The 13,957-nt window shown below is 49.6% G+C and overlaps 1 protein-coding gene across 1 annotated transcript in view; it reads left to right on the forward strand.

Annotated features, from left to right (window-relative positions):
- LOC129858696 (ephrin-B1-like) overlaps positions 1 to 13,957 on the forward strand; it is a 153,135-nt gene that overhangs the window by 75,950 nt on the left and 63,228 nt on the right. The window contains exon 2 of the mRNA XM_055928023.1: positions 406 to 683. Within this exon, the coding sequence (XP_055783998.1) occupies positions 406 to 683 (278 nt within the window). The remainder of the gene's footprint in view (positions 1 to 405; positions 684 to 13,957) is intronic.

Raw genomic sequence — 13,957 nt, forward strand, 5'->3', positions numbered from 1 at the left:
GTCCAGACCATGTTCTCTGGAGGCAGTCTACATCAGTCCAGACCATGTTCTCTGGAGGCTGTCTACATTAGTCCAGACCATGTTCTCTGGAGGCAGTCTACATCAGTCCAGACCATGTTCTCTGGAGGCAGTCTACATCAGTCCAGACCATGTTCTCTGGAGGCAGTCTACATCAGTCCAGACCATGTTCTCTGGAGGCAGTCTACATCAGTCCAGACCATGTTCTCTGGAGGCAGTCTACATTAGTCCAGACCATGTTCTCTTCTCCTCCCCTCAGGTTCCTGTCAGGTAGAGGGGTGGTCATCTACCCAGATATCTTATGTCTCTTCTCCTCCCCTCAGGTTCCTGTCAGGTAGAGGGGTGGTCATCTACCCAGATATCTTATGTCTCTTCTGCTCCCCTCAGGTTCCTGTCAGGTAGAGGGGTGGTCATCTACCCAGACATCGGGGACAAGCTGGACATTATCTGCCCCAAGGCTGAGCCAGGACGAGACTATGAGTTCTATAAGCTGTACCTGGTCAGGAGGGAGCAGGCGGAGGGGTGCAGCACGGTCATGGACCCCAACGTACTGGTCAACTGTAACAAGCCAGAGAAGGACATCAAGTTCACCATCAAGTTCCAGGAGTTTAGTCCCAACTATATGGGCCTGGAGTTTAAGAAGAATATGAATTACTACATCACATGTGAGTACTGAATTAAGCAACATCGTTGTTTTTGTATTGTCTTATAACAGTTTATATCATCACACATGACTACAAGAATAAGGTTTATAGTTGAAGTTGTATGTGTTGTTGAAACCACTGACCTCCGAGCCCAGACTGACGATGGGCTAACAGCTAAAACGTTTGTTCCACTCTTGTTGACTGTAAATAATGAAAGAGTGCTGACCCTCCACAATGCATGAAATAGATTCTGTTTCATCGCGCTTGATGAAGCTTCATTAAGCCGTGTGAGTGGGCCCAGGGACTGGTGTTTCCTAACCTATTTATTTGTCCCCGGTGATGGTTGTGGTGTAAAGTGGAGCCGAGTAAATCTGTTATATAAAGACAGTTTTGTTTGTCTGAGCTGATAACTGACCCAACGTAGAGAGATGAGGACAGTCAACAACAAGAGCAGGAGACTGGTCCAACTTAAGGTGTCATTGAAAAATATATATCTTCACAATATTGCACACCCTCCCCCCTCATAAAATTCCCTCAAAAATAATATTTACCAACAGAAATAACAATAACTGTAGCAACTGCATTTATAAATGTGGATATTGACACCTTTCCCAGTCAGAGGAATACAGCTTCCTCACACAGATCAAATCCAATCAAATTTTATTTGTCACATACACATGGTTAGCAGATGTTAATGCGAGTGTAGCGAAATGCATGTGCTTCTAGTTCCGACAATGCAGTAATAACCAACGAGTAATCTAACCTAACAATTCCACAACTACTACCTAATACACACAAGTGTAAAGGGATACAGCATATGTACATAAAGATATATGAATGAGTGATGGTACAGAACGGCATAGGCAAGATGCAGTAGATGGTATCGAGTACAGTATATACATATGAGATGAGTAATGTAGGGTATGTAAACATAAAAGTGCATAGTTTAAAGTGGCTAGTGATACATGTATTACATAAAGATGGCAAGATGCAGTAGATGATATAGAGTACAGTATATACATATACATTATATTAAGGCTGTTTAACAGTCTGATGGCCTTGAGATAGAAGCTGTTTTTCAGTCTCTCGGTCCTCGCTTTGATGCAACTGTACTGACCTCGCCTTCAGGATGATAGCGGGGTGAACAGGCAGTGGCTCGGGTGGTTATTGTCCTTGATGATCTTTATGGCCTTCCTGTGACATCGGGTGGTATAGGTGTCCTGGAGGGCAGGTAGTTTGCCCCCAGGGATGCGTTGTGCAGACCTCACTACCCTCTGGAGAGCCTTATGGTTGTGTGCGGAGCAGTTGCCGTACCAGGCGGTGATACAGCCCGACAGGATGCTCTCGATTGTGCATCTGTAGAAGTTTGTGAGTGCTTTTGGTGACAACCTGAATTTCTTCAGCCTCCTGAGCCTACTACTGTTGTGTTGTCTGCAAACTTGATGATTGAGTTGGAAGCGTGCATGGCCATGCAGTCGTGGGTGAACAGGGAGTACAGGAGAGGGCTCAGAACGCACCCTTGTGGGGTCCCAGTGTTGAAGATCAGCGGGGTGAAGATGTTGTTACCTACCCTCACCACCTGGGGGCGGCCCGTCAGTAAGTCCAGTACCCAGTTGCACAGGGCGGTGTCGAGACCCAGGGTCTCGAGCTTAATGACGAGTTTGGAGGGTACTATGGGGTTAAATGCTGAGCTGTAGTCGATGAACAGCATTCTTACATAGGTATTCCTCTTGTCCAGATGGGTTAGGGCACTGTGCATTGTGATGGCGATTGCGTCGTCTGTGGACCTATTGGGGCGGTAAGCAAATTGGAGTGGGTCTAGGGTGTCAGGTAGGGTGGAGGTGATATGGTCCTTGATTAGTCTCTCAAAGCACTTCATGATGGCGGAAGTGAGTGCTACGGGGCGGTAGTCGTTTAGCTCAGTTACCTTAGCTTTCTTGGTAACAGGAACAATGGTGGCCCTCTTGAAGCATGTGGGAACAGCAGACTGGGATAAGGATTGATTCAATATGTCCGTAAACACACCAGCCAGCTGGTCTGCGCATGCTCTGAGGCTGGGGATGCCGTCTGGGCCTGCAGCCTTGCGAGGGTTAACACGTTTAAATGTTTTACTCACGTCGGCTGCAGTGAAGGAGAGTCAGCAGGTTTTGGTAGCGGGCCGTGTCAGTGGCACTGTATTGTCCTCAAAGCGAGAAAATAAGTTATTTAGCCTGTCTGGGAGCAAGACATCCTGGTCCGCGATGGGGCCGGTTTTCTTTTTGTAATCCGTGATTGACTGTAGACCCTGCCACAAACCACTTGTGTCTGAGCCGTTGAATTGCAACTCTACTTTGTCTCTATACTGACACTTAGCTTGTTTGATTGCCTTGCGGAGGGAATAGCTACACTGTTTGTATTCGGTCATGTTTCCGGGCACCTTGCCCTGGTTAAAAGCAGTGGTTCGCGCTTTCAGTTTCGCGCGAATGCTGCCATCAATCCACGGTTTCTGGTTTGGGAATGTTTTAATAGTTAATGTGGGTACGACATCGCCGATGCACTTTCTAATGAACTCGCTCACCGAATCAGCGTATTTGTCAATGTTGTTGTTTGACGCAATGCGGAAGATATCCCAATCCACGTGATCGAAGCAGTCTTGAAGCGTGGAGTCAGATTGGTCGGACCAGCGTTGAACAGACCTGAGCGCGGGAGCTTCTTGTTTTAATTTCTGTCTGCAGGCTGGAAACAACAAAATGGAGTCATGGTCAGCTTTTCCGAAAGGAGGGCGGGGGAGGGCCTTATATGCGTCGCGGAAGTTAGAAGAAAGTGATCCAGGGTTTTACCAGCCCTGGTTGCGCAATCGATATTCTGATAGAATTTAGGGAGTCATGTTTTCAGATTAGCCTTGTTAAAATCCCCAGCTACAATGAATGCAGCCTCAGGATATGTGGTTTCCAGTTTACATAGAGTCAAATAGAGTTACACACAATAGGGACGTTTATTTCCAGTGGATAAGATGGATATGGTTTTTCTGTCCACACATTCCATCCCTCTTGTCCACTTGGAGAGAGACTGAGGCTCTGACCTGCCCCCTAGCAACCCCTAGCAGCCTAGCGGGTTTTTGAAAACGGCAATATTCATTTCAATGTGGTGTTGTAGCCTAGTCTAGGTAAGATAATTGTATTGTCGCCAAGGCCATACAAATGTATTAAATTATTAAGTGATGCAAGCTGTAACGGTCCTGACCTGTTTTATGTTGTTTTTGTATGTGTTTAGGTCAGGGCATGTGTTTTGGGTGGGCAGTCTATGTTATCTGTTTCTATGTTGGTTTTGGTTGCCTGGTATGGCTCTTAATTAGAGGCAGGTGTTTTGCGTTCTCCTCTAATTAAGAGTCATATTTAGGTAGGGTGTTCTCACTGTTTGTTTGTGGGTGATTGTCTCCTGTGTCTGTGTCGATGTTACACCATACGGGATTGTTTCGGTTTGTTCGTGCGTTTTTGTAGTAAGTACTTGTTCGTTCGTTCTGCGTGTGTTATGTCAGTTCGTCGTACTAAGTCTGTCTATTTTCGTTTTGTTATTTTGTTAGTTTATTCAAGTATAGCTTGTTTCGTTTTGTATTGTAAATAAAATTCATCATGTATTCACAACCCGCTGCGCCTTGGTTCGATCACTACTCCTCCTCTTCTTATGAAGAGAGAGAGGAACGCCTTTACAGAATCACCCACCATTCCAGAGCCAAGCAGCGGAGTAAATGGAGTAAGGGACAGGAAAAGAAGGAGCAATGGACATGGGACGATATATTGGACGGAAAGGGTTGCTACACATGGGAGGAGATCCTGGCTGGTAGGGATCGCCTCCCATGGGAACAGCTGGAGGCACTGAGGAGAGCAGAGGCTACCGGAGAGAGGAACCGGAGCTATGAGGGAACGCGTCTGGCACGGAAGCCCAAAAAGCCCGTAAGTAACACCCAAAAATTTCTTGGGGGGGGGCTAAGAGGTAGTGGGCCAAGAGGTAGTGGGCCAAGGGCAGGTAGGAGACCTGCGCCCACTTCCCAGGCTTACCGTGGAGAGCGGGAGTACGGGCAGGCGCCGTGTTACGCAGTAGAGCGCACGGTGTCTCCTGTACGAGTGCATAGCCCAGTGCGGGTTATTCCACCTCCCCGCACTGGTAGGGCTAGATTGGGTATTGAGCCAGGTGTCATGAGGCCGGCTCAACGCGTCTGGTCTCCAGTGCGTCTCCTCGGGGGCATACATGGCACCGGCCTTACGCATGGTTTCCCCGGTTCGCCTACATAGGCCGGTGCGGGTTATTCCACCTCCCCGCACTGGTCGGGCGACCGGGAGCATTCAACCAGGTAAGGTTGGGCAGGCTCAATGCTCAAGAGTGCCAGTACGCCTCCACGGTCCGGTATTTCCGGCGCCACCTCCCCGCCCCAGCCTAGTACCTACAGTGCCTACACTACGCACTAGGCTACCTGTGCGTCTCCTGAGCCCAGTTCCTCCTCCACGCACTCTCTCTGTAGTGTGTGTATCCAGTTCGGTGCCTCCAGTTCCGGCACCACGCACAAAGCCTCCTGTGCGTCTCCAGAGGCCTGTACACACTGTATCTTCTCCCCCTACTAATCCTGATGTGCTTGTCCTCAGCCCGGTGTCACCAGTGCCGGTACCTCGCATCAGGTATAGAGTGGGCTTTGAGAGTACAGTGTGCCCTGTCCCTGCTCCCCGCACTAGTAGGAAGGTGCTTATCCTTAGCCCGGTGCCTCTAGTTCCGGCACCACGCACCAGGTCTACAGTGCGCCGTATCCGGCCAGAGCCATCCGTCTCCCCAGCGCCATCTGAGCCATCCGTCTCCCCAGCGCCATCTGAGCCATCCGTCTCCCCAGCGCCGTCTGAGCCATCCGTCTGCCATGAGCCTGCAAAGCCGCCCGTCTGCCATGAGCCTGCAAAGCCGCCCGTCTGCCATGAGCCTACAGAGCCGTCCGCCAGACAGGAGCCGCTAGAGCCGTCCGCCAGACAGGAGCCGCTAGAGCCGCCCGCCAGACAGGATCTGCCAGAGCCGCCAACCAGACAGGATCTGCCAGAGCCGCCAACCAGACAGGATCTGCCAGAGCCGCCAACCAGACAGGATCTGCCAGAGCCGCCAGCGAGCCATAAGCAGCCAGAGCCGTCAGAGAGCCATGAGCGTCGAGAGCCGTCAGCCCGCCATGAGCGTCGAGAGCCGTCAGCCCGCCATGAGCGTCGAGAGCCGTCAGCCCGCCATGAGCGTCGAGAGCCGTCAGCCGGCCATGAGCGTCGAGAGCCGTCAGCCTGCCATGAGCGTCGAGAGCCGTCAGCCTGCCATGAGCGTCGAGAGCCGTCAGCCTGCCATGAGCGTCGAGAGCCGTCAGCCTGCCATGAGCGTCGAGAGCCGTCAGCCTGCATAGACCTGCCAGAGTCCCTCAGCCAGGATCTGCCAGAGTATATCAGCCGGGACCTGCCCCTTGTCCCGGTGCTGCCCCTTGTCCCGGTGCTGCCCCTTGTCCCGGTGCTGCCCCTTGTCCCGGTGCTGCCCCTTGTCCCGGTGCTGCCCCTTATCCCGGTGCTGCCCCTTGTCCCGGTGCTGCCCCTTATCCCGGTGCTGCCCCTTGTCCCGGTGCTGCCCCTTGTCCCGGTGCTGCCCCTTATCCCGGTGCTGGTCTTTATCCTGGTGCTGCCCCTTATCCTGGTGCTGCCCCTTGTCCCGGTGCTGCCCCTTGTCCCGGTGCTGCCCCTTGTCCCGGTGCTGCCCCTTGTCCCGGTGCTGCCCCTTGTCCCGGTGCTGCCCCTTGTCCCGGTGCTGCCCCTTGTCCCGGTGCTGCCCCTTGTCCCGGTGCTGCCCCTTCTCCTGGTGCTGGCCGTTTATTTAGGGGATGTGAGTTTTAGGGTGGTCATTGGGAGGGGAAGACAGAAACGGGGAGTGACTATGGTGGTGTGGGGACAGCGTCCAGAGCCGGAGCCACCACCGTGGTCAACTGCCCACCCAGACCCTCCCCTGGACTTTGTGCTGGTGCGCCCGGCGTTCACACCTTGAGGGGGGGGTTCTGTAACGGTCCTGACCTGTTTTATGTTGTTTTTGTATGTGTTTAGGTCAGGGCATGTGTTTTGGGTGGGCAGTCTATGTTATCTGTTTCTATGTTGGTTTTGGTTGCCTGGTATGGCTCTTAATTAGAGGCAGGTGTTTTGCGTTCTCCTCTAATTAAGAGTCATATTTAGGTAGGGTGTTCTCACTGTTTGTTTGTGGGTGATTGTCTCCAGTGTCTGTGTCGATGTTACACCATACGGGATTGTTTCGGTTTGTTCGTGCGTTTTTGTAGTAAGTACTTGTTCGTTCGTTCTGCGTGTGTTATGTCAGTTCGTCGTACTAAGTCTGTCTATTTTCGTTTTGTTATTTTGTTAGTTTATTCAAGTATAGTTTGTTTCGTTTTGTATTGTAAATAAAATTCATCATGTATTCACAACCCGCTGCGCCTTGGTTCGATCACTACTCCTCCTCTTCTTATGAAGAGAGAGAGGAACGCCGTTACACAAGCAAGCAAATTATTTTATAATCATCATATTTTTTTTAATAAAAGTAGTACACCTTGTAATAATACTAAACAACCTTTGACCTTAGCGACCTCCCCAAGAGATTTAAGCCTTTTGGTATTCCCACTTCTGACACCAGTGTAGAAAACGTCACAGGACAAGGAAGTAAAACCGGGTCACTGGCGTGAAATGCAAACATTGTATGCATCGTACCAACAGGGTTAACCCACTTGGTAGGAATTGTATGATGGCTCATATAGCGAGAATTGTGAGTGTATAATGGTTTAGGAATGACAGTCACAGGGACCAGGCTTTGAGTCCCGGTCAGGGTAACCCCCCTAATCCACTATATTGGTGTCAGGTGTTGTAGAGTTTTAGTCACAGTACATTTTTGTTCGGGTTAGCTGTGTTTCTGTCAGGTTTCTGTACTGCACGTGTGATGGCAGAATATGATAAACAAATGTCACCCTATTGTTACAAATCATCATGATATCATTCTGCCAGGAAGGCTTATTTTGCAGTCAACATTTAATTGGGAAGGTTTTGGGGGGAAAACATTGAAAATGACTGTTTCAGCATGCTTTGCAGATTTTATAGAGCTAAAAGGCTATATATCTTACCTTTAGAAGCGTTTACTTCAGGCTGACTAGCATCTATTGAGTTGCAAAGTCCCATAAATTGAATGTCCAAATCAACTTAAAGTATCTACAAAATTAGTTTTGCAGCTGTCACGCCCTGACCTTAGATCCTTTTTATGTCTCTATTTGGTTTGGTCAGGGTGTGATTTGGGGTGGGTATTCTATGTTCTATTATTTGTATTTCTATGTTTTGGCCGGGTAGGGTTCTCAATCAGGGACAGCTGTCTATCGTTGTCTCTGATTGAGAACCATACTTAGGTATCCCTTTTTCCCACCTGTCTTTGTGGGAAGTTGACTTTGTTTGTGGCACATAGTCTTAAGCTTCACGGTTTGTTTTGTTTTGTTTTGTCGGCGTCGTTTCTAAGAAAAAGAAAATGTACCGTGACAGCAGCGACACAATTTGAAAGGAAGGCTACAGCTACATTGTTTACTTTTATTGTTTGTTATTCACAAATTATTATTTTGATTCCCAACAACTACAATGGTGAAGCACATCATTCAGTTAGTCAAAAATACTTGTTAAAAAATATTTGGCGCCTCTGCTCTACCTGGCCTCTCTCCTGCCCTTCACCTGGCCTCTCTGCTGCAACTGGCCTCTCCCCTGCCTATCACCTGGCCTCTCCCCTGCCTATCACCTGGCCTCTCCCCTGCCTCTCACCTGGCCTCTCTGCTGCACCTGGCCTCTCCTCTGCCCATAACTTGGCCTCTCCTCTGCTCAACACATGGCCTCTCCGCTGCACCTGGCCTCTCTGCTGCACCTGGCTTCTCCTCTGCCTATCACCTGGCCTCTCCGCTGCACCTGGCCTTTCCCCTGCACCTGGCCTCTCCGCTGCACATGGCCTCTCCGCTGCACCTGGCCTCTCTGCTGCACCTGGCTTCTCCTCTGCCTATCACCTGGCCTCTCCGCTGCACCTGGCCTCTCCGCTCTACCTGGCCTCTCCGCTGCACCTGGCCTCTCCGCTCTACCTGGCCTCTCCGCTGCACATGGCCTTTCCGCTTCACATGGCCTTTCCGCTGCACCTGGCCTCTCTGCTGCACCTGGCTTCTCCTCTTCCAATCACCTGGCCTTTCCGCTGCACCTGGCCTCTCCGCTGCACCTGGCTCCTCTGCTCATCACCTGGCCTCTCTGCTCAGCACCTGGCTTCTCCTCTGCGCAGCACCTGGCTTCTCCTCTGCTCAGCACCTGGCCTCTCTGCTACACCTGGCCTCTCTGCTGCACCTGGCCTCTCTGCTGCACCTGGCCTCTCTGCTGCACATGGCTTCTCCTCTGCTCATCACCTGGCCTCTCTGCTGCACCTGGCTTCTCCTCTGCTCATCACCTGGCCTCTCCGCTGCACCTGGCCTCTCTGCTGCACCTGGCTTCTCTGCTCATCACCTGGCCTTTCCGCTGCACCTGGCTTCTCCTCTGCTCAGCATCTGGCTTCTCCTCTGCTCAGCACCTGGCTTCTCCTCTGCACCTGGCCTCTCTGCTGCACCTGGCCTCTCTGCTGCACCTGGCCTCTCTGCTGCACCTGGCTTCTCCTCTGCTCATCACCTGGCCTCTCTGCTGCACCTGGCTTCTCCTCTGCTCATCACCTGGCCTCTCCGCTGCACCTGGCCTCTCTGCTGCACCTGGCTTCTCTGCTCATCACCTGGCCTTTCCGCTGCACCTGGCTTCTCCTCTGCTCAGCATCTGGCTTCTCCTCTGCTCAGCACCTGGCTTATCCTCTGCTCAGCACCTGGCCTCTCTGCTGCACCTGGCCTCTCTGCTGCACCTGGCCTCTCTTCTGCACCTGGCCTCTCTGCTGCACCTGGCCTCTCTGCTGCACCTGGCCTCTCTGCTGCACCTGGCCTCTCTGCTGCACCTGGCCTCTCTGCTGCACCTGGCCTCTGCTGCACCTGGCCTCTCTCCTGCACCTGGCCTCTGCTGCACCTGGCTTGTCCTCTGCCCATAACCTGGCCTCTGCTGCCCATCACCTGGCTTCTCCTCTGCCCATCATCTGGCCTCTCTGCTGCACCTGGCCTCTCCGCTGCACCTTGCCTCTCTGCTGCACCTGGCCTCTCTGCTGCACCTGGCCTCTCTGCTGCACCTGGCCTCTCTGCTGCACCTGGCCTCTCTGCTGCACCTGGCCTCTCCGCTGCACCTGGCCTCTCTGCTGCACCTGGCCTCTCTGCTGCCCATCAGCTATTCCTCTATGTTCTTGTGGATTGATATTGGAAATTGCTGAAGATTTGAATGATTTTATGTGTGGTATGATTGCTAGTTAACCTATTGCAGATCTGGACAAACGATCCACCTACCACTATTGTCACTATAAATAGAAGCCAGGATAGAGTTAACTGTATAGTAAGCCAGTAGAAAAGCTCAGTACATAAGGACATTACCAAAACACCTTGATAGAGATGCAAGCAGATGAGGACATGTGGCTTTATAGAAGAAATTATATAGTAAAACCTGCAGAATGGTGTCAGGCTTAAGTTTAGGAGTCAGAACCCATCAATGGGGAATGTAAACCAGGGAAAAAATGCACTACACTCCCCTGTGTCAAATGAAAAAAAAATCACACAACTCTCCCCAAAGCAAAACAATTGTTAGACAACACTCCTCCATTTTGGACCAGCCCTCCCACCCCGGTAAATTTCAAACTGACCCTTACAATGCAAGAAGATACCGTAGCTTCCATCTTTGTAGGCTAACTTTCATTGCCAGTTTACAGCTGAAGCTAAAATCAATTCACTACCCTAGTACCTTGTTTGTGATTGGCAAACCATAATGCTAAATATGACTGATTTCCAAGCTGATTGTCACCAAAAACATTGTTAATTCACCTCGTCTCCCCCGCCTCATCCTCTTTGCTCAAGCCTTGTACTGTGTCTGTGAATGACGTCTTAAAAAGACAGTGCACACTTTTGTAAAAGAAGAGATTGCTTCTTCTATGCAAATGTTGTTGATCAGTACAATAAAATAAGTCCCAAATAGAAGGGAAACAGATGGTTTTTCATCTGTAGACCCATGAAATCAGACAAAACAAGCTGTAGAACTCAGTGCACACACTCCTATTACAAGTGTTCACCTGTATTGTGAATAGTCCTAGGTTACATCTCAGTTTATCAATAGATATTTACCATTCAAATACATTATTAATTAATGACACCTTTTTTGCCATGGTATCGTTTTGTTATCATTTTGGTATTGAGTATCATGATGGTATTGAGTATTGCTTTACTAAACCAGGTATCGTATCAATGTCAAAATTCTGCTTTCGTGACAACACTAATCCCTCCATCTCTGCCCTCCATCTCTGCCCTCCATCTCTGCCCTGAGAGAGAGAGAGAGAGAGAGAGAGAGAGAGAGAGAGAGAGAGAGAGAGAGAGAGAGAGAGAGAGAGAGAGAGAGAGAGAGAGAGAGAGAGAGAGAGAGAGAGAGAGAGAGAGAGAGAGAGAGAGAGAGAGAGAGAGAGAGAGAGAGAGAGAGAGAGAGAGAGAGAGAGAGAGAGAGAGAGAGAGAGAGAGAGAGAGAACTCAGATGGTAAATCATCAATGCCAGGGGCTCTGCCTGATGAGAGCTGCATAACTGCAGTGAACAGCTCCTGCAGAGTAATGTCAGAGTCCAAAGCAAATCTCTGCTCAGGGCCCAATTGAGGAAGTCCATGTAACAACTGTTCAGTAAGAGAATCACAATCCTCCTCCTTATAGAGGGCAGAGTAGAAATCCACGGCATATTGGCGCATTTCACTGTCATCTGTGCTCACCTTCCCATCAGGGACACGAAGGCAGACCATCTGTTTGCGTTGCAATGTCGACTGCCCTGGGTTAATAGAAGCACTAGGAGCATCCATATCCTTGAGGGAAGCGAAACGAGACCTAAGCAAGGCACCCTACACTCTTCATGTAGAAACGACCTCCGTTCATGTCTCTTGTCCTGTAAGTTCATAACTAGTCAATAGATTTGATGTCCTGTTCAAGGGTCCTACTAGTGTCTTTAACTTCAATTCGAGACAGAGCAGTATACTGTTGACAAAACAATTGTACATGGGCCTTCCCAACCTCCCACCATTGTCTCAAAATTCCCTTTTATAACCCTCCATTTTTCCCAAAACAACAAAAACCTTTCACAAACATGACATCATGTAACAACTTGACATTAAAATACCAGTAAGGTGATGACCTTCGTGGACAGGACAAGTGAATATCAACTGTAACAATATGGTGATCAGAGAAACCCACAGGAGTAATATCACACCTTCCAACCCTACTACAGTAGTGATCAGATACATACAACCTGTCTAACCTTCCAACCCTACTACAGTAGAGATCAGATACATACAACCTGTCTAACCTTCCAACCCTACTACAGTAGAGATCAGATACATATAACCTGTCTAACCTTCCACCCCTACTACAGTAGTGATCAGATACATACAACCTGTCTAACCTTCCAACCCTACTACAGTAGAGATCAGATACATACAACCTGTCTAACCTTCCAACCCTACTACAGTAGTGATCAGATACATATAACCTGTCTAACCTTCCACCCCTACTACAGTAGTGATCAGATACATACAACCTGTCTAACCTTGCTGCACTGACACCACCTTCATGAACATTTAGCCATGTGTACTGCCTAACTTTTGCATTCCTTACTCTCCACACATCAGAAAGCTCAACTAATAGACGAGACAGGCAAGTGGCTGACCGCAGGTGAGGTTCTTCAGCAGTGCGATCAACAGTAAAATCCACTGTACAGTTCCAGTCCCCCTGTAAAACCATACACCCCTCTTGGTCACACTGCCTTAAGGTTTCCTTTATTTGATCAAATACAGCAATATGCTCTGTACCCTCATTAGGGGCATAAACATTCAAAACAACAAACAAAAAACTCATAACATCCGGCTTGACCAATAAAACCCAACTCTTGACAATCTCTGTTGTAGATACCACTGTCACCCCTAAGCCTGAGGAAAACAAGATGGCCACCGCAGCACTGAAATTAGTACCATGACTGAGTATATGCTGCCCCTCCCACCACATACCCCAGTCAACCTCATTTTCCTCATCACTATGTGTCTCCTGTAGAAAAACTACATGAAGCCTTTTCTGTGTTATTACTTCTAATAGCCAGGCCCTCTTATTCCTGTCCCTTCCCCCATTAATATTGAGAGAACCTACCCTTAGTACCTCCATAGAGAACAGAAATGCGGAAGACACCACAGAGAAACCAGACAAATATTTAAAAAACACCCTATGAAGCATGATCATCATCATGGTTTTATTTTTCTCTGAACCGGACCACGTTTCCCAACACCTTTTGCTGCAGTGACAGCAGTAGCAAATTTCCTCAAGCGAAACCGCTTCTTCTCACTCAACTGGTCCAACCCCACCGCCTTCTGTAACATCACAGCTGACCTCACAAACTTATCAACATCAAAACAATTGGCCAATTTCACAGATTTCCCCAAAGTCTGATCCAGGAACCCATTTACCTCCTCTAGACTGTAAATTGAGTCTTCATCAGCTGCTATCGTATCCGGAGAGATATCCATATCCTTATTCTGATCCCCCTCAACTGAGGCCACAGACCACTGACTCCCCTCTACCACATCCCTCTCAGCACTTGCACCCCATCACTCATACCAGGCATCTCCTCCACTACCTGGGAGCCTATCTCCACATGAACCCCCTCCTGTACCCCAGCACTCGTAGTGGGCATCTCCTCCACTACCTGGGAGCCTATCTCCACATGAACCCCCTCCTGTACCCCATTACTCGTAGTGGGCATCTCCTCCACTACCTGGGAGCCTATCTCCACATGAACCCCCTCCTGTACCCCAGCACTTGTACTGGGCAACTCCTCCACTACCTGGGAGCCTATCTCCACATGAACCTCCTCCTGTACCCCAGCACTTGTACTGGGCAACTCCTCACCAGTCTGAGGAAATGGCTCTTCAGATCCGTCCTTACCTTCTACAACAATATTTGTCTGCTGCATAGCATTCTCCTCTGGTACAAGTTGCAACTCTGTGCCCTCAACATGGACAACTTGTTCCTCAGTAACAGGTGCTTGTGGCTGCTCAACCACTCTCAGCCCACTTCTCCCTACATGAGTGGGCCCAGTCATTACGAGGACCACCTGCGCCCCTCCCTCCGCCTTCTCCCT

This window comes from Salvelinus fontinalis, chromosome 6, assembly GCF_029448725.1.
Source record: "Salvelinus fontinalis isolate EN_2023a chromosome 6, ASM2944872v1, whole genome shotgun sequence".
Classification (NCBI taxonomy): domain Eukaryota; kingdom Metazoa; phylum Chordata; class Actinopteri; order Salmoniformes; family Salmonidae; genus Salvelinus; species Salvelinus fontinalis.